Genomic DNA, 25,737 nt, shown 5'->3' on the forward strand with positions numbered 1-25,737 from the left:
CTAAGGGAGGAGGTTAAAAGTCAGTTGTGTGTATACCAGGAAGTGTTGGAGTCCTACCAACAATTCCGACTGAGTGCTATAGATTTATTTCCCTCTAACTAGCAGTAACAGGTGATTGCTAACAATGATTTAGTGAAATTAAAGTTACGTTTGGAGAATTAGAATAGTTGTAACATTTGTAAATATTTTTCTATTAACTACTGGTAATAAATTTATAATGTACTGCTAGTTCTTTCAGTCTCTGCTTTTTGTTGTTACTGTTTCTGCTGTTTTCCGATTTAACTTGCTGAGTACTAGGGTCAACTGTTGAGTTTCCACGATTGAACTCCTCAGTTCTTGCTGAGTAGGTAATAGTTGACAAAGTTTTAAGGAAATTTTAATTATATTCAAAAGAATTCAATACACCCAATACATTTTGGAGCTGTTTTATACTTTTGAGGAAACCAAAACAAAATATTTAAATTCTAAATTGACAGTACATTATAGGGTGAAATTTTGATTTCACTTCCTGGTTTCCATTTTACTTAGTTTTATAAGCCCAGTTACTTATAACAAATTTAAAGATTTTATTTATTTGGCTCCCCGGCCACGCCAACCAAGGACCAGACCCTTGCCCACTTCAGAGGAAGTACGGAGCCCGAACCACTGGTCCCCCAGTTACCTTTTTCAGCTTAGAAAAATCTTCCCCTTAGTTCAAAGTAACCTTCTCCCGGGATTTCCCACATTTTTCCATGTTTCACAATGCCTGCTTCTCAGACTTCAAAAATGGTACTGTCACTTTAAGAGTTGTTTCCGCCACTGTATTTTAATTTTTTCGGACCGTTTCCTCACTACCTAAATGCTCAGTGCAAATAACCTGGGCTTTATGAGGGAGAAGCTAGCTCGTCTCCTTATTTCTGTTTGAAATGAAAATATTAGTACTTCTTTTTTCTGCCATTCATTAAGTTAGTATCATGTTAATGAAACGATGCCAGGTATTTTACATGTGTTATCTTTTAATTATGAAAGTGAATATTTACCTGGAATGAGAAATCACACCAGATATTTTTAAGTTGACAAATACTTTGTATATTAAAAAATTCAGGAAAAATAATATACTCTTAATGATATTTTATATTGTTTGTGCCTAACTCATCAACAGTAATCGTATACCTTTCATATTTTGACCTGCATTTACTTTGGTATTTCATATCATATTAACTGTCATTTTCTGTAAATTAGAAAAAATAATTTTCTTCTCTAAAGTTATTGGTAGTTTAGAAAAACTTTTCTCACAGGTTGTTACACATGATGTAAAGATTCAAGTTTTTTTGTGCAGTGACTTATCTTGTGTACTGTTTATATTGATAGTACCTTTGAACAGGTTTACAGATGGCTTGTAGTGGTGTGTTTGGTGTTCTCTTCTTCAGGTTTCAGTATTTTGTGTCAGGTCAGCACAAAATGAATAAGAACTTGTATAGATGTATTTAGCACTGGGCAGCAGTGACTGAGGAAAAGGCAGTAACAACCCACTCCAGTGTTCTTGCCTGGAGAATCCCAGGGACGAGGGACCCTGGTGGGCTGCTGTCTGTGGAGTCGCACCGTGTCGGACACGACTGAAACGACTTAGCAGCAGCGACTGATGAGTTAAGGGAATGCTTTGGAACCATTAGGAGGGTGCGTCATGTGTCTTTAATACTTCCGGTAATTATGATACAGGTAGACACAGGTAGACAGGTAGACTGGTCCCATTTTACGAAAAAGAAAACTGAGGCATAGAAGTTAAATTGTTAATAGTCATATAGCTTTTCTAAACTACTACCAATAGCTGTAAAAAATTCGATCAACTAAATTAGAGAAGAAAATTATTTTTTCTACTTTATATATAGAAATGACACTGTAAGTGATACTCTACAGTAACATTTTATGGAAAGAATACCACCCACTATTGGGATGTGGATTTTTTTCCTTCTTAACATTATGGGAAACTAGAGTTGTAGAAATCTCTCTGAACTCTTTGGTTTGAAGTTTCTGAAAGAACCGCATAGAGGCCCTCAACTGCTTTTGGTGTAGTTTGTGTTTAATCTGGTTTGTTATGGAGGTTGATTTTAGCTTGCAGTTGTGTAATACATTTTAAATACCACCTCAATTTCTCATGTTAGAGATATAAAATAATTGCAGATTACCGTTTCTTCACCTCCTTCCCCCAAAGAGTTGGAGCTTCATACAGAAGTCCTTCGGAAAAAAAAAAAAAAAGAAGTCATCCTTCGGGATTATGGGAGGCACAGAGAAGATCCTTTTCCTTTATCCATAATGCTGAAAAGATAAAGATTCAGGGAAGGACAGGCAGTTGAATGTAATTGAAATTAGATGTCTGTGTTGGTCTATATCTTTTGTCCTTTTTCTCATTTTGGGGGCGTGGGGAGGGAAAATGGTCTGATTCAGTCATCAGAGCCCTGTTTTCATCATCCAGAATAGTATTTATTTTTTGGGGTCACACCGCACACCATGTGAGATCTTAGTTCCCCTACCAGGGACCAGGGATTGAACCCTTGCCCCCTCCAGTGGGAGCACAGAAGTCTTAACCACTGAATTGACAGGGAATTCCCTCCTGATCCAGAACAGTACTTTGTTCTGAGCTTTACGTGATTTGAAGTTTATACAAAATTAGATGAAGTACGTGGAAATGCTTGGCAAATAGCAGGTAGGCATTTAGTAAAACCTAATTTCCTTTTTCTTTCACTGAAACCTGGTTATTTCTAGTCATCTCTTCCTTTCCTTTCATTGAGACTTTGTGGATATTTACTTCTGAAAGTTTGCAAAACAGATGCAATAGGGCTGTCTCATCTCCACCCAGTAAAAATATGTAATATTGATCATGACATTTCAGAGTACAACTGCTGGAGAATTTTACTCTTGGAAAATCACCAGTCTAGTTGAGAGCTGACATGTGCAGAGACAACTAAAACACAGTATGAGCTGTGTCAAATCCTGTAATGCCAAAGCAGCATACAACAGCATGAATGAGCAACAGTGTTAGCTCTCCCAGGAAAAGTTTGAAAGAGAAGCTTGTTTCTCAAAATGAATGTTTAATTGGTGTGATGTATGTGAGGAGTTATTTTGAATATGGATTCTCTGGTGTTCCTTTATTGTATCAGAGGCCTTTTTTTTTTTTTTTTTTCTCGAAATAGCTCTTCTGAGATCAGTAGAGGTACCTTGAGGTTAAGTGACCTACCTCAGATTACCTTTTTCTCAATTTTTATTTTATATTTTTTAGAGAAAATGGTCTGATTTTCAAGTCTGTTGCTCCTGTTTACAGGTTTAGAGAAGGAGAATCTCCACTATCTAGACCAAACTTTTGATAGCCTTGTGCAATAAGGTACAAACAGTGAGAGGTACAGACAGGTAGAACTCAAGTTCAACAAATATTTCTTTGATACTTTTGTTCTTTGATTTGAAACCAAAATGTTTCTTCCAATTTCATTTAAGGTGTGTTGTGATGGGATGTTGGTAGGTTTCTAAGAGTGCTGAAGAGATGGTAGCAGTTGTAAGGAGATGTGAGTGCACTATGAATGGTGACTGGGCACCTGGGACCTGCTGAGGGGAGAGCAGACCTCGCTGGGAAGGGCTCTGCAGGCGATGGGACACGACAGACCAGCTGCAGCTCTGCTGAGGAGGTATACGTGGCCAGTGCAACTCTGGGGAAAAGTGAGAAGTTTTTCATGTTTGAGATTGCAGCTTGCACTGATTTATGCTGATCACTTCCATGTGTGAAATGTCCAATAGATGTTCATATGAAATTTGAGTCATTAAGTCAGGTTAAATTGTGTCTTGTATCCTTAGGATGTCAGAAAGTTTTCTATGGAAAGGGTTAAAATCGACCAAACTTAATATTAGCTGTGCCAAGAACCCACATAGAATAACTAGTTTTCCCTTGTTGGGGCATTACTAAGAGGAATCTGCACTGATACTACCAATTACCACTTATTTCATGGGGAGGGGAGCACCTTGCTGCTTTTCTGGAGGGGGCTTTCACCAGGGGGCCTTATTTTGCCTTTTTGGGGGGAAGGGTGGCCTTGCCCTGAGCTTGTGGGATCTTAGTTCCCTGACCAGGGATTGAACCCATGCCCCCTGCAGTGGAAGCATTGTCCTAACCACTGGGCCACCAGGAAAGTCCCTCATGAGGACTCTTGCAAAGGAAGCTGGGAGTGAGTGGCGTAGACAGAAACTGGGAATGTGAATATATTGTGCTCTAAAAACACTCTCCCTGAAGTATTTATTATAGATGTTTTTGCATACTCATTGTATTTCAGTATGATTTTTTAAAATAGACAAAAAATGTTTGAAGTATAGTTCTGATTATGTTAGACTTCTATTAAAAAATTTGCAGTGGTTCCCATTGTTCGCTAGTCGCTAATAATAATACTGGCCACTCTATGTTGAGAGTTTGCTCTGTTAGGCACTATTGTAAGCTTTTGATGTTTATGAGCTCACTGAGTTTTTATAACAACCTATGTAGGTGCTTTTATTATTTCCATTTTATGAAGAAGGCATGAAGATTTTAAATAAGTTGTCCAGGGCACATAGCTGGCAGGTAGCAAATGTATAAACTCAGGAGCCTAGTTTCAAAAAAAAAAAAAAAGCAGCAAACCAGTTTTCCTGAGCTAGAATTGAAGTTTCTGATCCCAGTCTACCTTCCAGCCTTGTTATTGACAACCAGGAGATATCCTAGCCTCTGGCTTCTATGTCCTTCTGATTTCATCCAGTACTTTGCTAATTCTGAGTTTGCTCATGTGAGTTTCTCTCATTAGGAGCTTCCCTTCCTTCCTTTACCTATTCGTAGCCAAGCCGTGCCTCCATAGAACTGCAGTTGTTTGCTTCTGTCTTTCTACTCAAGTGTAGGTTCCTTGAGATTCATGATAAACTGTTCATCATTGAGTTTCAACGTAATACCTAGTAGAGTGCCTTGTACATAATATGTATTAAATGACTGAATATATTATATATATACACACATATGTTTAGATAAGAAAGGAATATGGCAATCATTTTTAGCCTGCTCCTTCTCCCAGTGCACCAGGAGTTTGTTTGAATGAAAACAAGTAAAAACCAGTGCACAGGATTGTACCTCAGTTCAAATAAATCACATGCTCTGGAAGGCAGGGCTTGAGCATCATTGGTTTGAAGCAGACATGGTCCTGCACATCACAGATCAAGCTAAGTTTGCTGAGCTTTTGCAGTGAGAAAGTGGAGGCTCAGAATCAGGATTTGGCCATTTATGCTTGAGAAGTCAATTTGTGTTACTAACCACATCTCTTGTGGCCACCAAGTTGGTAGGAAGCTATTTGTTATACACTAGCGTATTTGCTGTAATTATATCATAAGACTGTGATTATTACATAATAGATTGTACTTACTGAAAAGTGTTCGTTTCTTGGGAATGCCTCAAACATCTTTTAGATAAACTGTTACTTGCTTAAAGTAATGGTATGATCTGTGACGTTTATTGAAATGTGTTGGCTAATTTGTCATATTTTGCAGGGAGGAAATTACCAAAGCTGAATAACTGCCTGTCTGGTTCCTATTGTTAATTATTTTCAGTAACTGTTCTGTTAAGAGATTAAGTATCCAAAATATGCATAATATTGCCCTATGTCGGTCTAGGGATAAAAATTTTTTAAAGATCATTTTACTTTATTTTGCTCATTTTGTTTCATCTTTACAACTGCTCTGGGAAGAAGAGAGAGCAGGTGTCATGAGCCCTGTTTCCATATGGACATACTGAATTAGTGAGAAGCTCAGTCATTTAGGTCATAGATTTAATAAGTGATCAAGCTGGAATCAAACCCATTTCCTTACACCTAACCCAGTGCCCTCTTCTCCACTACTTGCCCACTACTCCATAGTACATCTTACAGTTTATATTGTGTAAGGCTCCAAGTACCCAAGAAATGAGTCATATTTGAGGCAGAAATATGAAAGCTGAAATAAAATAGTAGAAATAAAGTAAGACAATGGTCAGTTTAGCTGTATGTGTCAAAAGCTTTCAGTTGAATTCAGTTGCTCAGTCCCGTGTCCGACTCTTTGCGACCCCATGAACTGCAGCACGCCAGGCCTCCCTGTCCATCACCAACTCCGGAGTCCACCCAGACTCCATTGAGTCGGTGATACCATCCAACCATCTCATCCTCTGTCGTCCCCTTCTCCTGCCTTCAATCTTTCCCAGCATCAGGGTCTTTTCAAATGAGTCAGCCCTTCGCATGAGGTGGCCAAAGTATTGGAGTTTCAGCTTCAGCATCAGTCCTTCCAGTGAACACCCAGGGCTGATCTTTAGGATGTACTGGTTGGATCTCCTTGCAGTCTAAGGGACTCTCAAGAGTCTTCTCCAACACCACACTTCAAAAGCATCCATTCTTCAGAGCTCAGTTTTCTTTAGAGTCCAAGTCTCACATCCATACATGACTACTGGAAAAACCAAAGCCTAGACTAGACGGACCTTTGTTGGCAAAATAATGTCTCTGCTTTTTAATACGCTGTCTAGGTTGGTCATAACTTTCCTTCCAAGGAGTAAGCCTTAGAAGATATTTAATTGCCATCCAACCACTAATCTATCTCTTAGAAGTCCAAAGAAATAACCAGATGTAAACAAATACTTTAAAAAAAGAATGTATAAAGTAAGAGTGAAAAAACTGGGAACATGTTTAGTAGTAGGAGGGATAAGTAAATTTTGGTAATTCCTGTGATTATATATAATTTAATGTTTAAAAATAGATCTTTGAAAGAATTAATGCTTATGAACAGGCAAATGCTTATGAACTTAATGTTAAGAAAAGGTCTCATTTATATATAATATGACATATGAAGAAAAAGAAATGATTTTGTTTAGGTAAAATGTAGATGTCTGTGTGAAAAAGAGATTGGATCATTAGATAGTAACATCAGAATGTCCCAGTAACTCAGGTTGGTGGAATTAGAAATAATTACTATATTCCTTTTTTCTTAAGAAAAGCTCTTTTTTTTTTTTCCCACAGTGATCATATGTTTTATAGTCAGGATAATGTTTCATAAGAAAATTCATGAAAAAAGCCTTTGTAGAAAAAATGTCAGTGTTTGTTGGTGATTATGTCATGACTTAGCTTTTGATTTAAATATCTTTTCACTGCATTTTTTGATTAGCCTGGGCTACGGTAATTGACTTTTAATGCCTGTTTTTTTTTGGCCATACTACATGTGGCTTGTGGGGTCTTAGTTCCCTGACCAGTGATTGGACCCAGGCTCCTGGCAGTGAAAGCACTGACTCCTAACACTGAACTGGCAGGGAATTCCCAACTTCATTTTTTTAAGTGACTTTTAACAGCAGTATACTTTATTGTTTTATTTCGAGGAAAAAAAAATATGTTAGAATTTTGTGTGTTGGTATGTTTCATTAGAACTTTTAAAAATGAAATTTGGGGTAGAGCCTGAGAAATCAGGAAATCCCCTGCTGCTGTCACTTGTATTAAATAACTAATTTGATCACTGTTCAAAGGCAAGAATGTAAAAGGTGTAACCATGTTTTACTTTCATAACAATTTAGTTGGTAGACATAGGTGAGAAATTATTTAGATGTATCAGTTTATATTGTTTTCTTCATTGTTTCAATTTTGTATGCTTGAGATAATGGTAGATTTAGATAATGTTTAGCTAAATTTCCCATTATTATTATACATCTTTGTAAAAATAGTAGCCTTTTTATTATGATTAGATTCCAAATTATCATTAAGAAAATATTTTTACTTTTATGAGAAGTATAATATATGTCCATTTGAAGAAACTATTTTACTTTATGTTTCTGTTTTGGCCATAAGATCTTAGATCCCCGACCAGAGACTGAACTTGTGACCCTGCAATGGAAGCATGGAGTCTTAACCACTGGAAATCCCAAAAAACTCTTTCTCAAATGTTCTTTAGAGACTGTAACATTACACTTGTTCACTTTCATAAGATGAGAAAACAAAATAGTGAACACAATTGATAGAGAAATTCAAATCTTCCAAAAAAGGTGCCAAATAGAATGGACCTTCAGTTGTCCATGTGTAGTGATTTTGAGGGGGATACAGATGGCAATATATGATTAAAGATACAACATTGTGATGTCTCTGATTGATTTTATGCTTTCATAGACCACGTGACTTTTTTTTCTTGTGTCATTTTTAGTCGGAGCGCCATAACATGGTGTGGGAAGTGAAGAGCAACCAGATGCCTGATGCAGTGCAGAAGCTCCTGCTAGTCATGGACAAGAGAGCGCCCGGAGTGAGCGACTCGCTGCAGCTGCTGCAGTGCAAGGAGACGCTGCCGTCCTCGCCTGGGTACAACTCTTGTGATGAGCACATGGAACTTGGTAAACAAAATTCAGTTTTTAGGGATCTTCAGTGAGATGTGGATTAATTTTCATGTTTAACTTTTCCACCCAGCTTGAATTGCTGAAAAGTATGCTAAGTTTTGTTCACTAGGAACTTTCAATGTTCTCTTGTTATTGCTTATAAAGTATTATTTAAACCAACATAACTTTATGTTGATTATGTTAGTTATCATAGAGACTCATTTACAAATTCAAACTCAACTGTCTTTGTGGGTAAAAATGAGCCTTTAAACATCTTATGAAAACCTTGTGGTGTGGCTTTTCGAAAGCTGTTACTTTTGAAATAGCCTTGTAAGCTCAGCAAATTATGCTGGCTATGCCTTTATGCCTGGTTTGTTGGTATGATGGGGGAAATTCCAGTGGACACTTGAAACTGGAGGATCAGACATTTGTAATTATCAGTACTGCTGAGCTACCCCAAAGATGCATGATATATAGAACTGTGTAGGTTTGTTGAGGTATGACTTTGAATGTTACTGCTTTGAGGTAAGTGTTGAAGAGAATAAACAGCCGATGAGTGAGCTTGTCTTGCTGCCCACTTTTCGTCTTGGCTTTGTCCCCATTTAAAATACGTTTTCCCCGGATGTTCACAAAATCCGAGATGTGATTGTCTTCATTTTATAAATAATGAAATAAAGGAGGTTATACTGTAGTCTTCTTTGGGAATTTGAAGATCTTAAAGGTCTTGAGACATAACCTGTTGACATGCTAAGGGTTTGCTAAGCTCAAAATATTGAATTGTGGTTACTATTGAGTGGGAAATATTTCAATCAATTACTTGGTTCTTCATTGTCACATTTTAGTTGGTTTCAGAAGGAAATCAGGAACCTAGGGCTCAGGAGGTCAAAAACTTTACAGCCCCTCATGACTTCAGTTTAAAAGTAGTTTCCTTAACTTGAAAGACAGAAATGAACCCTTCACAATAAATATACAGGTGATAGTCAAAGAATGATGTTGGCAGTGAGGGAAGGGAAATAGCTACGCCATCATGAGCATTGCAGAGTGGAATTATCTTAAGTTGGTGTATTTTGGCTTCTTTGTGAAAGGAGGGATACCTTCTAGTAGGTTTTATGAATGGATATCCTGAATTAGTACTTGTCAGACATTTCCGTTTTAGTGAGTTATTCTGGGATAGTCCCTGTATAGGAATGAGTATGTGCTTTTATTGTGACCATATAGGAGAGCTCTCAAGTCTGCAAGAGCTTCTGGGTTTATATATTGAAGAGACCCATTAGATCCATAGAGTTTACAGGCGTGTCTTTCACAAACGGATTTTGTTGTTGTTTTTAAGGCTACAAGAGGCTTTTTTTTTCTAGTTCAGTTTTTAGAATTCAGTCTACCTTGCAGTGTAGTTTTGGCATGAACAAGGGTGGTCCTTGGGTACTCTTTCTGGTTTTCTTTCTTGGGTAGCTGAAAGTCTGTCATGAACTACCTTTTGAGAACACACTTTTTGGAAAATAATAAATATTACTGAGTTTAGACTTTCTCATTAAAAATAAATAATTTGGTGTAGATAAAGTTGAATAAGTAGTACCTAAAAATTGCTGTGATCTAAGTTTCATCTTTGAAAGTTGTTGTTTTCATTTATTGTAGTAATCTTGTTAAGTATATATATACCCCCATAAAATACCTTTTTCCTTATTAATGTGGTAACATAAAAATGTCTGAGTAGCATATGGATTATTCCCAGGTGAGCCTGTGAAAAACTGGGGGCGGAGAGTCAGAAAACACAAACAGAACAGTTTGTGAACAGTTGTAAATACATGGTTTGTGTAGTGAGGTCATTAATCCATTTAAGTGTACTTTTCTGTTAAGCTTTGTCGATCCTTAAATGTATAAGGTGTCATTGTTTTTTCAGTTGAAACTTGTTTCTTTCAGAAAAACATTTTGAATTTACACCTTTCCTCTCACAAAATTAACTAGCTAAATTTGAGGCCCTCTTTCCCAGCTGTGACTACAGTATTGTCCCCTGTATTAGTGATTTCCTTCTGATAATCGTGAGTGTGCTTATTTGCAGATGATCTTCCTGAACTTCAGGCTGTTCAGAGTGATCCTGCTCAATCTGCCATTTACCAGCTGAGTTCAGATGTGTCTCATCAAGAATATCCAAGACCATCTTGGAACCAGAATACCTCAGAACTATCAGAAAATACTTACGGTGAAAATGAAGTGGATTGGCTAACAGAACTAGCAAATATTGCCACCAGCCCACAAAGTCCACTTATGCAGTGCTCATTTTACAACAGGTGGGAACATTGGCTGTGTTTTAATTGAAAACTTTGTCATTACAAACCACTTTTCCCTCCCTAGTTTTAAAAGTTGCCTGGAGAATCCCAGGGACGGGGAGCTTGGTGGGCTGCCATCTGTGGGGTCGCACAGAGTCAGACACAACTGAAGCGACTTAGCAGCAGCAGTTTTAAAAGTAATGATGCTGTTGATCATTTAAATAAAGATTTTTTTTAATTAAAGTTGTTAAAATTGAGCTCTTTATCTTAAAATGATCAAAGAGTTAGTCAACCCCCAGTCATTATTTCATACTTTGATGATTAGATAAAAGTAATATGAGAACTGAGTCTTAAATGGTTTAAAGTCATCAAGAAATACATCAGACCAAGAATACTTTTATTTATATTTTTTGCTTAGAGAAATGAAAATTTTCTAAAGAGCCATAATTAAAGTAAACATTATATTTTAAACTTAGTCAACCTTGAATTTGGTTCCTTTTGGTCTGCGTTTATTTTTTTTTCACAGTGTATGTGGCCTTATGTTATGTATACGTTTGCTGATATTGATATCTTGAATTTCTCAAAGTAGACTCTCATTGGTTAAAAAAAAAAACCATTTTCATTTACCCAGACCAGAGTTTAAGAAAATGAGTTATTGTGCTGTAAAATTATGGAATCTTCCAACTAATATTCCTCAGTTCAGTCGCTCAGTCCTGTCCGACTCTTTTGCGACCCCATGAATTGCAGCACGCCAGGCCTCCCTGTCCATCACCAACTCCCGAGTTCACTCACACTCATGTCCATCAAGTCAGTGATGTCATCCAGCCATCTCATCCTGTCATCCCCTTCTCCTCTTGCGCCCAATCCCTCCTAGCATCAAGAGTCTTTTCCAATGAGTCAGCTCTTCACATGAGGTGGCCAAAGTATCGGAGTTTCAGCTTTAGCATCAGTCCTTCCAATGAACACCCAGGACTGATCTCCTTTAGGATGGACTGGTTGGATCTCCTTGCAGTCCAAGGGACTCTCAAGAGTCTTCTCCAACACCACAGTTCAAAAGCATCAATTCTTCAGAGCTCCGCTTTCTTCACAGTCCAACTGTCACATCCATACATGACTACTGGAAAAACCATAGCCTTGACTAGACAGATCTTTGTTGGCAAAGTAATGTCTCTGCTTTTTAGTATGCTGTCTAGGTTGGTCATAACTTTCCTTCCAAGGAGTAAGTGTCTTTTAATTTCATGGCTGCAGTCACCATCTGCAGTGATTTTGGAGCCCCCCAAAATAAAGTCTCACACTGTTTCCACAGTTTCCCCATCTATTTGCCATGAAGTGATGGGACCAGATGCCATGATCTTAAGTTTTCTGAACATTGAACTTTAAGCCAACTTTTCCACTCTCCTCTTTCACTTTCATCAAGAGGCTTTTTAGTTCCTTTTCACTTTCTGCCATAAGGGTGGTGTCATCTGCATATCTGAGGTGATTGATATTTCTCCCAGCAACCTTGATTCCAGCTTGTGCTTCTTCCAGCCCAGCGTTTCTCATGATGCATATAAGTTAAATAAGCAGGGTGACTATATACAGCCTTGACGTACTCCTTTTCCTATTTGGAACCAGTCTGTTGTTCCATGTCCAGTTCTAACTGTTGCTTCCTGACCTGCATATAGGTTTCTAGAGAGAGAAATGGATAATATTTTATTAATTATCCCCCAGATTATAAAGTTGACTATTTAAAAAGACATAGATAAATATGATAGTTTATGAGGAAGGGAAGTAACCCAGATTTGCACTCATGTGGGTGGGTAGACCAGGGTCCATATACAGTGATGTAGGAATAACCGAATTTTGGTAGTGCTTGTAAGTTAGTATAATTCTTTGCTAAAAAATAAACTTGTTAGGTGTGGAGCCTTGATTTTCTTGCATCCCAGCAAGTTATCCTTTTCTTCTCTTCAGCAGGATATTGGTCTTGATTAGAGCAAATTCAATTTAATTAACTTCAGTTTAAGTCCATGATAATTTCCACAAGGATGAAAAGTTGACTTTTCAAAGTATTTCTTCCTTTATTGTCCCAGTTTTTATTGAAATCTTTAAGAGTCAAAAAATGAAAAATTATTTTATAATTAAAAACAGAAAATCCAGATTTTACTATTGGACTTCCTTTTCTCCCAATTTTAGTTGAGATAGTAATTTTCATTTTTCACAACAAACTAGAGGATTAATAATTCATGGAAAGCTGAGTAAAGCCCTCAGAAGGAAATTAATGTTAAAAAAAATAGTTAAAAGGTGTAGCTCCTTAAAGGTGTAAATTCCCCACCGCATTTTCTGTGCTTCCCTTCTTCCTTGGGAACGAGGCACGGTAACACTCTGCTGTTCTGCCTGGCTTCTAACCCTGTCAGTGGTCCATAGCTATTCTCTACAACTTTGTGTAGATTGTCAAACTGTTAGTTATTGAGCTTTTGGATGTCTGAAGTTGTACTGTAGAGTGTCAAGGGGTTGAGGACAGATAAAATTTATATTATGCTTGCATAGAGGGATGAGGAGATGATGGTGTCAGTCATTCAGACACATCAGCATATTAGTTTTTAGAGCATTTAGGCCACATGCTTTAGAACACTACGTTGTCCTCTTTTATTTTTTTCATTGTTCTCTTTTAAATGGTTATACAGAAGAACTGATAAACTTAATTTTCTTTTATTAAGAAAGCAGGGGCAAGCTTAAGCAATTTTCAACAGTTTGGCCACTCAATAAATATGTAAATATGTAATAAAAGGAAGAAATAAAAGATGAAACATTTAAGTATTTATATTTTGAAAATTGGTTGGAGAGTATGCTAAAATATGTGGAAACTAACTTGGGTTTTTACTTAAGTTATGTGAATATGAAAACAGTATAGTTTTATATAGAGAGTAATTTCTGCAAAGGTATAATAAAAATGTTACTTAAGATTAGAAAAATCGAGGGACTAATAGATTTCTCACAGAGTAAGTGCAAAATTGGAAAGTAAGATGCCCTCCTCTTGTTAGAAAGAGGATTAGTACAGACACTGTAAACATTTTTTTGTTAAAGACCAAATCCCTAGCTGACATGAAGAATTGTCCTGATTGGGGACCTTCAGTTGACCCTAAGTCTTCTCTGCTACTTTCCAATCTCCTGAGTCAGTGCACATTAGTGCTTGCCCTGTACGGGCCTGTGGGGGAAGGATCTTAGTGTGTTCTTGAGAGCCCCATGTAGTCTGAAGGGAGTGCTGCCTGGTAAAGAGACCTTTGACAGGAAAGAAGGGGAAGAGGTAGCTTACTCTTTTAAGGTGATCCTGGGGGTTGAAGTAGCTGGCTTTATGTGTACCTGCTTTGCAAATAGGCTGTTTTCTACTATAATAGGTTTAAACATTTCAGCTTCAGGTAATTCATTGAATCTGCAAGTGGTTGGTAGCTAAGGAGTTCCGAGTTTGTCACATAGAGCTTGGAGACCCTGTTCAGAATGAGATTTAGTGACCACATCAGAGTAAGACAGAAAGGGACAGGGAGCCCTGCATGAGGGGGCATCATCTTTCATGCAGGCAACTGTATATTTGTTTGTATTTAGTGATACGTAGGAAATGGCAACCAACTCCAGTATATTCTTGCCTGGAGAATCCCATGGACAGAGGAGCTTGGTGGGCTACAGTCCACGGGTCGCAAAGAGTCGGACACGACTGAGCGACTTCACTTTCATTTTCACTAGTGACACAAAAATGAGTGAATAAATGAAGGAGAGTAATTTGGAATTTGAAGTATATTATCTCATCTGAAAAAAAGTGTTTAAAATGTGTGAAGAGGGAAAGAAGTTATACAACAACACACTATAGATGAAATTTTTGTTATCTTCACCAGTGTTTCCCATAGGTGTCTTACATGTAATAACACTGGTATGGTGAATGTGAAGTTCTTTTCATCAAAAGGAAAGCCCTAGTTTAAGGACCTTTGCTTTGTAACTAAAGTGGCTGATTTATTTTAGATCATCTCCTGTACACATCATAGCTACTAGCAAAAGTTTACATTCCTACGCACGCCCTCCACCGGTGGCCTCTTCTAAGGGTGAGCCGGCCTTCCCTCATCACTGGAAGGAGCAAACACCAGTCAGACATGAAAGGGTAAGTTCATTCATGAAATTAAACTTTTATGACGTTTGCACAGCAGCTGAAAAACATTAACTTGTCCCTCACTAAGAGTGTCTTCTGAAGTACATACAGATGGAAAATAGTCTTGTTTTTCTGCTAGTGATCTGAGTTTGATTTTATATGTATAGCTCTAATAACTGTTAGAAAAATTCAGAATTACCAGTAAGAAAATGCATTTAACTAAACTTCCCAAAACATCAGAAGGCAGTTTATTCTCCCACAGTTTAAAATTAGTAAGTTACCTACTAATAAAGTCTGAAGACACATATTTACAAAATACATTGAAAATAAAAACTAAACAGTTTGTAATGCTTTTTTCCACAGGCAAACAGTGAGTCGGAATCTGGCATTTTCTGCATGTCCTCCCTTTCAGATGATGATGACTTGGGATGGTGCAATTCCTGGCCTTCAACTGCTTGGCACTGTTTTTTGAAAGGTTAAAAAAAGGCTTGAATTTTTAGTTTACTAGTGTAGCAAACACACTGATCACATATCTAATATTTGTTTTTTATTTCAACTTTAGGCACACGACTATGCTTTCATAAGGGAAGCAATAAGGAATGGCAGAATGTGGAAGATTTTGCTAGAACCGAAGGCTGTGATAATGAGGAAGATGTCCAGATGGGCACTCACAAGGTTGATTTAAAATTCTTTAAACTTTTCCAAGTCTTTCAAAGGGAGCACAGGTTTTTTATTAATCTACAGATGTATCCTCCACTTGCTTTATGTTACATGGCATCCTGCGTTTTGGGAGGAGCTTTTGTGAATCCTCTTGGTGTGAACAACAGTGACTTGAGATCCTACCTTGATAATGAAGCTTTCTTAGATGGGAAAAAAGTATTTCTTAGCACTTTTTACACATTGCATTTTAGGGAAAACTAAACTGGCATTAAACATAAAATGAATAAATAAACCAAAGCCTTATCTTAGGTAATCTACAAAGTGGTTAATTCCCCCGTGGATAGAGAGTTGAGTTACTTTTAAAATGACCCAATAAAATGCTGGTATTTTCTGAGTTGGTAAGCAAAGGCAGTAATGGGTAGCAGTGGATAAATACTGATGAAACTATCTTTGAAATCTTCACTTTCTCTATCTCCACTTTGGGCAGAGAAAATGGGCCTGTGAAGTGTGCTTGTTTAAAAATTCCTGTTTTGACCGTGCTATCTGTTAAGTCCTTGAGAAAGATAGTCTTGATGCCTTCAGTTTTCCTTCATGCTGTAAGCACTGTATTGTAAAGTTCACTGTAGTCTTTCCTTGGGCTCTGTAGCTCTACTAAAATTGTGTCAAAGGTTACTGGTTTCATTCTGATTTAGAAATCTGCTTGGTTTGTTTGTCATTTCTGCAGCATTCTGCACAGTGGATTGTCTTCTTTTGATTTGTGTAGCATGGTACTGCCCTGATTTTCTTTCTGATGTCTTGGGTTTTTTTTTTACTGTTGACTTGTCTGCCCGTGATGTTGAATGTTAGATAAGGTTCTACCCCTCCTCACTCTATTTACACTTCCTCGCTGATGATAATGTTCAAAGCAATTCCTTATGGCCTGTGGAAACTGCTCTGGTCTTGGAGTCAGGAGAGCTGTGCTCTTCTTTTTTGCTCTACCAGCAGCTATTAACATTTTCGTGACTGGCCTTGGGCAGTTTGTCTGCCCCACTGGGTGTTGGCTTCCTGTTTTGTAAGATGGAATTGGATTGATTTTAAGTTCTTACAGAGCGAAGAATCAGAAGATTCTTTAATCTAGTTATTAGTATAACCAACACTGGACTGCCTTTATCTTCCCCTCCAGACCGTTTTCCTCCTTTCTTTTAGGAGTATTATTATCTTTTCTTGATTGCCAGATTCAAAATCTGTCTTGTTTGCTTCATTCAAAACATGAAGTTGACTGTTTCCTTTCCTCCCTTCATATTCAGGTGATCCATTCTATTTCCTTCAAGACTTTTTACGTTTATTATTTTCTTTTATTAGTTAACTTTGATTGGATATTACAGCTAGCCATTGGCATGTCTGTCTCCTTTGTCTTTCTGTGAATTTAAGGGTAGGGATCATGTGTTTTCAGAGCCTAGCACCTAGCATCTACTGAGCACTCAATAAATACTGGTTGAATTTATTCAGCCCAGTTCTACCACCATTGCAGTTGTCAGATTCAAGACTGTAGTGGGTTTCTCCTGTTGAATCTTCAAATAAATTGAATACTAGAGATAGCTTTTATCTGTAGTCTTTGTCATCATCATAAAATTGAGTCATTAACAATAATACTTTCATTGACTTCCCAGATCCTTCTCAAAGGAAAGCTTGAGCACTTTGCCAGTCTTTAAGACCCCTTTACTTACTTACTAACTGGGCCCTTCTTCGCAGCCTTATTTGCCCCAACTCTGAATTCATCTTGTAATTTAGCAAATACTCAGCATTCTCCAAAGAAGTTGCTAGTTAAAACTATTCCTGGTATAAGGAGAGTGCTTCTAGATTCCATTTCACATGGGAATTGAAAGCCCTCCTAATCTCCTGGAGTTAATATCTCCCTTTAAACTCCATATAGCACTATTTATTTTTACACTGAAGTACTGATTCCAGTCTGTTTTATATTGTAGTAATTTATATATTTGCCTTTCTTCACTACTGGGTTGATAGCTCCTCAGTGGCAAAAATCCCATCTTATTTTTACCTTTTCTACAAAATCTTACACACAATAGGAACATCACTCCATGCTGAACTGAACATTGCCAATTTATTTGCTCTATGCATGTATTTCCAGGGCTATGGTTCTGATGGTCTAAAGTTGTTATCACATGAAGAAAGTGTATCATTTGGTGAGTCTGTACTGAAGTTGACTTTTGATCCTGGTACAGTGGAAGATGGTTTACTTACTGTAGAGTGTAAACTGGACCACCCTTTCTATGTTAAAAATAAAGGTAGGGCTTCAATTTGAATTTGTCTTAACTTTTAAAGAAAGCTTCTTAAACTTGTAGTTATGTCTTATGGCGTGATTTTTGATGATTAAAAAACAACTTTTGAAGGGAAATCTTCTTTCACACTAAAACTACCATAGGAAGTGCCTTGTAATACCTACTGATGTTTAAATCTCTTAGCAGTAATCAGGTGGAGCTCTACTTCCTGTGGGTATGAACTTGTAGACTCATGTAGGGTATACCATAATAAGCTCTCTATTGTCTTGATATAATTTGGGGAATGAAATATTCTGGTAATTGAAATTTGGTTTAGGCCAACTATGCTTTATACCTGAGTCACATTAACACAGTATCAAATGTAATGATTCAGAGACTATTTCATGGTCTCAGTCATCATCATTTATCACTTACTATCTTGTAGGTAGATGGAGTACTGATTGATAGAACTGATACATTAGTAAAATGCTGAATTAAACTAGTTTCGGAGGGCTTTTTGCATTGCTTAAATAAAATACTTGGATTTGTTTTGTGGCAAAGATACATGACTTGTGTTATAAATCTCTGAAATATTATTTTTTGTTTTTAACACTCAGAGGTGACATGTCTAAGAAATAATTTGGGTGCCTTCTTTCAGTCTCTATCCTTTATGTAATGATTGTTTGATTTAACTTTAGGTTGGTCATCATTTTATCCAAGCTTGACTGTGGTACAGCATGGCATTCCATGTTGTGAAATTCATATTGGTGATGTATGTCTACCTCCTGGACACCCCGATGCCATTAATTTTGATGATTCAGGTGTTTTTGATACATTTAAAAGGTAATAGTAAATAATTCTTTTTTTTCCTCTGTTAAAGTTAACTCTTAATCTCCCTAATGATTGCTATTTAGGAGGTTAAACCTTTAAAGATGTGAGAATTAAAAAGGACTACTTAGAAGAAGTATGTACTGTCAACCCTTGAACAACACAAGTGTTAGGGACACTGACCCCACACAGTTGAAAATCCACATAAAACTTACAGCCAGCTTTTCGTGTAGGCAAATTCAACCAACCATGGACTGAGTAGTGTTTACTATTGAAAAAAATAAATCCATGTTTAAGTGGACCCATGCAGTTGAAACCCATATTGTTTAAGGGTCAACAGTATAAGAATAAATGAAAAAATACTTGGTAATTAAAATAGTAATTCTAGAGAAGTTTTACAAAGGATGAAATAATGCCATTTGGAGCAACATGGATGGATGCAATGATGATTATACTAAGTGAAGTAAGTGAAAGACAAATACCATATCACTTATATGTGGAATCTTTAAAAAAAGATACAAATGAACTTATTACAAACCAGACAAACTTACCTGAAAAAGTTACCTGAGGGGGATGGGGAGGGATAAATTAGTTTGGGATTAGCAGATACAAATTGTATACATATAATAGATAAACAACAAGATCCTACTGAAATAGATCAGCTTTGATAGTTTAAAAAAATTTGTTAAATCTGGCCAGTTGTTCTGAACCAGTTCATTAATCTTTTAATTGTATCCTTTTTCCTTTAGTTAACTCTTTAATACTCAGTTTGACCAAGGTCTTTAGTTGTATGGATTAACAATTGTGAGAATAGCAAAAAAGTTAATATTTGGAATGACTTGAATAAAGTGATTTTTTCTTGAGATCACCTTGTTTAACAAGTTGTAGAACAGGATAAGAACCCATGTGTGCTGACACTCAAGGAGGTTGACCAACTGAATTTTTGCGGAACTTTTCTGGTTTTAGCACTGAAAGTCCTGCATCCCTGGAAACCCCTCAGTCTTGGGAAGATGGGGGCAGTTGGGTCACCCTTCTCCCAGAAGGAATGCAGAGAAAGTCTGAATATAATATCTAGGATTTTAAGACCCATTGTTTCTTTGTGATAATTAACAAATTCATAAGCATTTAAGTAGAGAATTCTGAGGAGTTTTGCTGGGCTGACAATTCATTCAGTTTAATACAAGGTTAATATGTTTTTATTTTGAAAGCGTAAGTGAGACTGTTAAAAAGGAAAAAAAGGTAACCAGCACAGGGCCTGACCCAGAGTGTATGCTCATTAAACGTCCCTACGATTGGAATCTAAATGCTGTTTGATTCTTTCATACACAGTCATCTTTGAAAAACAAGACAATGTTAAGGTCCGATACTCAGTATTCTTAGGATGTAGATTCATGATGCCTCTAATGTTTTGGTGAGAGTGTAAACTGACACAAAAATTTTGGAAGATAATTTGGCTTTATTGTCACCCCCAAATATCAGCAGTTCCATTCCTCTGTGTGTACACCAGAGGGAGTGAGTGCTTGTAGACGTGCACTAGGAGCTCTGTGAAGCTCATGACAGCGAGAGCATGGACACAGGGTCAGCACTCATTCACTGGAAACCGGACGCGATACGTTCATGCAGTGGAACCCTTTTCGTCAGTGGAAAAGAAGTGAATCTTGTGTGTGCTCATTCGTGTCTGATTCTTTTGCGACCCCATGGACTGTAGCCTGTCAGGCTCCTCTGTCCTTGGATTTCCCAGGCAAGAATACTGGTGTGGGTTGCCATTCCCTTCTCCAGGGGATCTTCCCGACACAGGGATTGAACCAGATTCTTTATCACTAGTGCCACCTTAGACATACATTTTTAAACATGGATCAACTTTAGAAATGTTAAGTAAAAATTTATATATTCTTTCTATGACTCAGATGGTAAAGAATCTGCCAGCAATGTAGGAGACCCAGGTTCAGTCCCTGGGTCAGGAAGATCCCCTGGAGAAGGAAATGACAATCCACTCCAGTATTCTTGCCTGGAAGATCTCATGGACAGAGGAGGCTGGCTGGCTACTATCCATGGGGTCACAAAGAGTTGGACACGACTAAGTGACTAACACACGTTGTATATAAAATATATACGGTTAGGGATCCTCAGGTTAACCCCCAGGTTCAGTGTCTTACTGGGAGGACTCACAGGATTCAGTACTGAGTCACATGTATAGCTATGATGTCTTACAGTGAAGAGGGGATATGAAGCAAAATTGTGAAAAGGAAAGGCGTGGGCTTAAGTCTCATGAAGCCCAATTTCCAGGAGTCCTCTCCCTGTGGAGTCACACAGGACAGGCTTATTTCCCTCAGCAGGGAGTTGTGACAACACGTAGGAGTTGTCATCTGCCAGGAAGCTTATTAGACATGCAACACTAGAGGTTTTATTGGGAGCTGGGTGCACAGGCTCTCTGCCTGGCATGTACCAAAAGCTTCCCGAACGAAAGCAGGTGTTTAGGGTAAACAGTATTTTCAGTACCCACAGTTTAGGAACAGTGAGCCACTTTACCAGTTGTGGGAATGAGGGGAACCCTCTTGAAATCCTAATTCCAAATGCTAGTCATTGCCAGCCTGTAAGTAAGCATTTGAAAGGACAGCAAGCCTGTGATGTTCTTTATTCTGCACAATTAAACATTCTAAGTAACATAACATGTTAATATAGTTGCCGTTTTAACAGTGTTGTTATAGTTTTATCGTTTATGAATTTATTTTATAATAAAATTACTGGAAGGGGGAATGATAAACATTTCAGGAGAGTGGTTATCTCTGGGTGTGGCCAATGTAGAACTTCAGTAATATTAGAAATATCCTATTTATTTGTTGTTTTTTTAAGTTTTATTATACATACATATATTCTTTTACACATGGCTTATCACAATGTATTGAATATAGTTCCCTGTGCTGTACAGTAGGACCTTGCTGTTTATCCATTCTGTATATAATAATTTTTGCATTTCCTAATTCCCAGTCCTTCCCTCCCACACCCTTCCTCCCCCTTGGCAAGTCTGTTTTGTTTTGGCCATGCCATCTGGCTTGCAGGATCTTAGTGCCCACCCGGGCTTTAGGCAGTGAAATCATAGAGTCCTAAGTGCTGGATGGCCAAGGAATTCCATGTGTTGTATTTTAGATTGACTTACTCTCTTATTGCAGATGCAAGCCTCAGTGCTTTAGCTGTAAAATGGATGTAATAACACCACCTAACTCTACTCCTTGTTGTGAAGACTAGAATTTATAGTACCCAGCTAGACATTGCTGGCAACACGATAGGTGCTTTTGGGTCATGCTTGTTGGAGAAGGGCATGTGAGTCGACGTCAGCTTGCAGAGGACCAGAAGTCAGCAATAAACTGATGAGCTCTTAAACACAATTTGTGGCTCTACTGTAGAAAGGAAGCTTCCAAGTGAGAATTTGACTTGAAGAAGCCCATTTGAGACAATTGGGCATTGAGGCCAATCTTCTAGGCATCCCTGGGCAGGTTTAGGGATAGTCACTTTACCAATCTAGGCTACTTTGTCAATAATAATTGATCCTTCACTTGAGTACCTGTGAGCTTGCCTGTCTTATATAGTCTATTCTTCCAGCTATGCAGCATTGCATAGCATGTATTCTCTTCATTTTAGAGATGAGTAAACAGGCTACAGGATTACCTGCCCAGGGCTGTATTATTGGTAAGTGGCAGAGATGGGCTTTGAGCCCAGTTTGTACGTTCTCCAGATTTGTTTCTTTTACCCTCTTGGTCAGTCATCAGACATTTTGAGCGCCTAGAATGTGCTGGAATTGGGGATTTTAAAATCAGTTAAAACATAAGCTTGCCTCTCTGCTTCCAGTCTAAAGAAAGAAGTGATGAGTGAGTCCATGTGTATGGGGTGTGATGTGCTGGTTGAGAGGCAGTGTAGTCTAGTAGCACCTTGGTTCTGGAGCTGACTGCCAGGATTCAGGTCCTGGCTTTGGGATAGATTTGCTGTGGAAATTGGGATAAGCTAATTTTTCAGTTTTTCTGTGGGTCTTTGAAAAAAGAAAAAACAAGCTGTAGAAGGGTTAAGTGAGTTAATTTTTGTGATTTGCTTAATATACACTACAATATTGTAGAGTTTTTCTTTAAGAGTGATAGACAATGATGGTGGGAAAGGGGGCATTGTAAGCTTGAGGAATGGTATGTAGAAAAAGTGAGGTGTAAAATAAAAGCATATTTTAGGAACTGCAGATTGTGAAGGCAGTGAATGTTCAATATAGCAAAAAAATTAAACTTTTTAAAGATTGATTTTACGTGATATTGTAATGCTATGGTCATGTCAAAATCTGAATTCTGTGATTGAATATTTCAAACTACAGATTTTACCCATAGTGGAAATGGATGGTTGGTTGTACCACTAGATGGTGGTATTTTCAAATTTCAGTAGTCAGTTAGCTTACCCTATTTTTAAATCTCTTGGTATTTCAAATTGTAATTAAATATTTTCCTTCAGGTAGGGATTTGATACCTGGGATGGGAAGATTGCCCTGAAGGGAGGGCATGGCAACCCACTCCAGTATTCTTGCCTGGAGGATGGTGGGCAACAGTCCATGGGATCCCTAAGAATCGAACATGACTGAAGCAGCTTAGCACACAAGCACAGTAGAGATTGATAGTTTTGTGTCAGGTTTGTTTACAGTAGTTAGGTTTGCTGTTTTTCTAAATTACATATGGGAGGAGATTGAGGTAGCAAAAATTATTTCTCTGGCTTAATACTGATTGCTAAGCATTTACTGGATGATTTTGGAGTCATACTTCTTCAAGTACACTTATTTCATGTAATACTTTTTATTTCCTTAATATATTTTATTGAGGTGCAGTTGATTTATAATGTTTCAGGTACCCAGCAAAGTGATCGAGTTATACACTTATTTTTGAGATTATTTTCCATTATAGGTTATTACAAGATACTGACTAGTTCCCTGCGCTATACAGTAAACCTTTTTTGCTTGTTGTGATACCTTTTAAAACAGATGTTGTGATAACTGGTAAAAGTCATTTTTATTGTGTGCAGTTAATGGTGTGGACCCCACTCATGTAGCTCTCCGTATGTGTCTAGAATCATCTGTAATCTTATATTGTTTTACCTGTAGGCAGATACTATTCTGTAGCTCATATCAACCTGTTGATGTATTGCTAGAATTTATGTTTTCAGGGGGAGAGAGAGTTGGGTTTAGAGTAAAAGATTTTCTGCTAAGATTAAAAATATAAGCGGAAAGTTAAAAAAATTGACACAGTTGGAACAAGAGAGCTCTTTTAATAGGTTATCTTTAGGCTATGGTCCTCATTATCTCTAATTTTCAGACAATGTTTTCAGTAAGTCTGATGATTGTTCACCTTGAGGTTTGCCAACAATGGTACAGAGTATTATGATATTGCTGAGGCAACCTGGGGCTTTGGAGATGGACAAACATGAGGATTGAGAGCTAATAGCTGTGAGGCTGTGGGTGAATGATACTTTACCTTTTTTTAGCCTGTTTCTTCATATAGAGAGGATAATAATCAACAAGCAAGATAATTGAGAAAGTAAGATAATATAGAGAACTTATTTTGATACCTGTATAAACTGAATATAGCAGGCAAAATGTAGTCTTTCTGACAAGTGTGGGTGTTTAAGTTTTAGGCTGTGTTATGTGGATCGCCTTTAGGGGAGATGTATGCATGTATGACTGCTTGTACCTAAACAAATGATCGGGCTACTGTGCATTTTAAGTTCCTTCAGCTGCATTTAACCAATTCTCCCTGTCCTTAGCCAACATCTTACCTTCTGTAGCAGTTAGTCCTTAGGTCTGGTATGTATGCCTGCTACTGTTTAAATTTTTTTAGTTTCAGGTTTCTGTAGCTCAACAAAATAGGTTATCAGATTTGTCCAAAAATAAATCTAAAGTAGGAATAAGTGAGTTGTATGGGATCTTAATGTGGATTATTATAAATTTCTTTGGGGTGGGGAGGGGTGAAGTACTTTATAAAAGAAAACTTTTTGTATTCTCAAGATTAAAAAAAACTAATTTTAGTAAATGCACACATAAGCTTTCATGTTATAACCAACTGTCAAAGGTGAAGTTGTTAAAGTAGTGTTGGTAGTATTTAAGGTAAAATACACAGAAGTTTCCAATCAGATCTTAAGGATACTTCTTTTTTAATCCTGTTTTTACAAATCAGATAATTGTACTGAATTAAACTTAATTTATTTATAGCTAACTTATTTATTTATAGCTATGACTTCACGCCTATGGATTCTTCTGCCGTTTACGTGCTAAGTAGTATGGCTCGTCAGCGTCGTGCGTCTTTGTCTTGTGGAGGACCTGGAGGTCAAGACTTTGAAAGATCTGGATTCAGTAAAAACTGTGGCTCACCAGGATCATCACAGCTCTCTTCCAGTTCTTTGTATGCTAAAGCTGTCAAAACCCACAGCTCAGGGACTGTGAGTGCCACTTCTCCTAACAAGTGCAAAAGACCAATGAATGCCTTCATGCTTTTTGCCAAAAAATACAGAGTTGAATATACTCAGATGTATCCAGGGAAAGATAACAGGTAAAAATAGTGATGATTCTGACTGTGATAATTTGAATACTACTTCTGTGGGGTTCACAGGAACTGCGATAATTAAATCAACTTATTCTTCAGTAGCTTTCATTATTGAATTCTGTTGTCCAGGTTGGCTTTAAAGTAAAAGTTAAGACAGATAATTAGGTTACCTAAGAGGTAAAGGCCTGCCATCTAAAATAATATTAAATGTCACTTGCCTGTTAGAGGACTTAGTTTTAACAGCTGGTCCACTTTTACAGGAAAGACTAGCACCTTCTTTTGTCAGACCTCAAGGAGGTGCTTTACAGTGGATGTGCAGGCGTTGGCAGTTTCTAATGACTGCCAGATTTGCCAAAAGACTAAACGTAGAGGCATCCTCAGCCGAGCTCAGGAGTAAAAGTTACTGCTAGTCCTTCCTACTGTTTCCTCGTACCCTTACCTCATCTTGGAATCCTCTACTATTCACTTGCTCAAACCAAGTTCTCCACAAATTATCTTTCCCATTCTTCCTAGTTCCCTTACCCATATTAGTATTATGAGAAAAGTCAAATGATTATGCACATAGAATAATTCAGCTTTGAATCAGGTTTGAATGACTCATCTTTTTATATACATATATTTGAGATGCTACTGACATATTACATACTGAGTTTCAGGTGTATAGCATAATGCTTTGCTATTTGTATATAATGATAGCAACAGTAAGTCTTGG

The 25,737-nt window shown here is 37.5% G+C and overlaps 1 protein-coding gene across 3 annotated transcripts in view; it reads left to right on the forward strand.

Moving 5' to 3' along the window:
* Window positions 1-25,737, forward strand: part of HBP1 (HMG-box transcription factor 1) — a 30,866-nt gene that overhangs the window by 1,192 nt on the left and 3,937 nt on the right. For 2 of the 3 annotated variants that reach the window (XM_052638448.1, XM_052638449.1), the window contains exons 2-9: window positions 8,176-8,359; window positions 10,398-10,626; window positions 14,596-14,731; window positions 15,083-15,194; window positions 15,282-15,394; window positions 17,508-17,664; window positions 18,336-18,480; window positions 24,714-25,031. In XM_052638448.1, coding sequence (XP_052494408.1) covers window positions 8,176-8,359; window positions 10,398-10,626; window positions 14,596-14,731; window positions 15,083-15,194; window positions 15,282-15,394; window positions 17,508-17,664; window positions 18,336-18,480; window positions 24,714-25,031 — 1,394 coding nt within the window. Of the gene's footprint in view, window positions 1-3,478; window positions 3,657-8,175; window positions 8,360-10,397; window positions 10,627-14,595; window positions 14,732-15,082; window positions 15,195-15,281; window positions 15,395-17,507; window positions 17,665-18,335; window positions 18,481-24,713; window positions 25,032-25,737 lie in introns of those variants that run through there. The other variant, XM_052638447.1, reaches the window with a different exon arrangement.

This window comes from Budorcas taxicolor, chromosome 4, assembly GCF_023091745.1.
Source record: "Budorcas taxicolor isolate Tak-1 chromosome 4, Takin1.1, whole genome shotgun sequence".
Lineage (NCBI taxonomy): Eukaryota > Metazoa > Chordata > Mammalia > Artiodactyla > Bovidae > Budorcas > Budorcas taxicolor.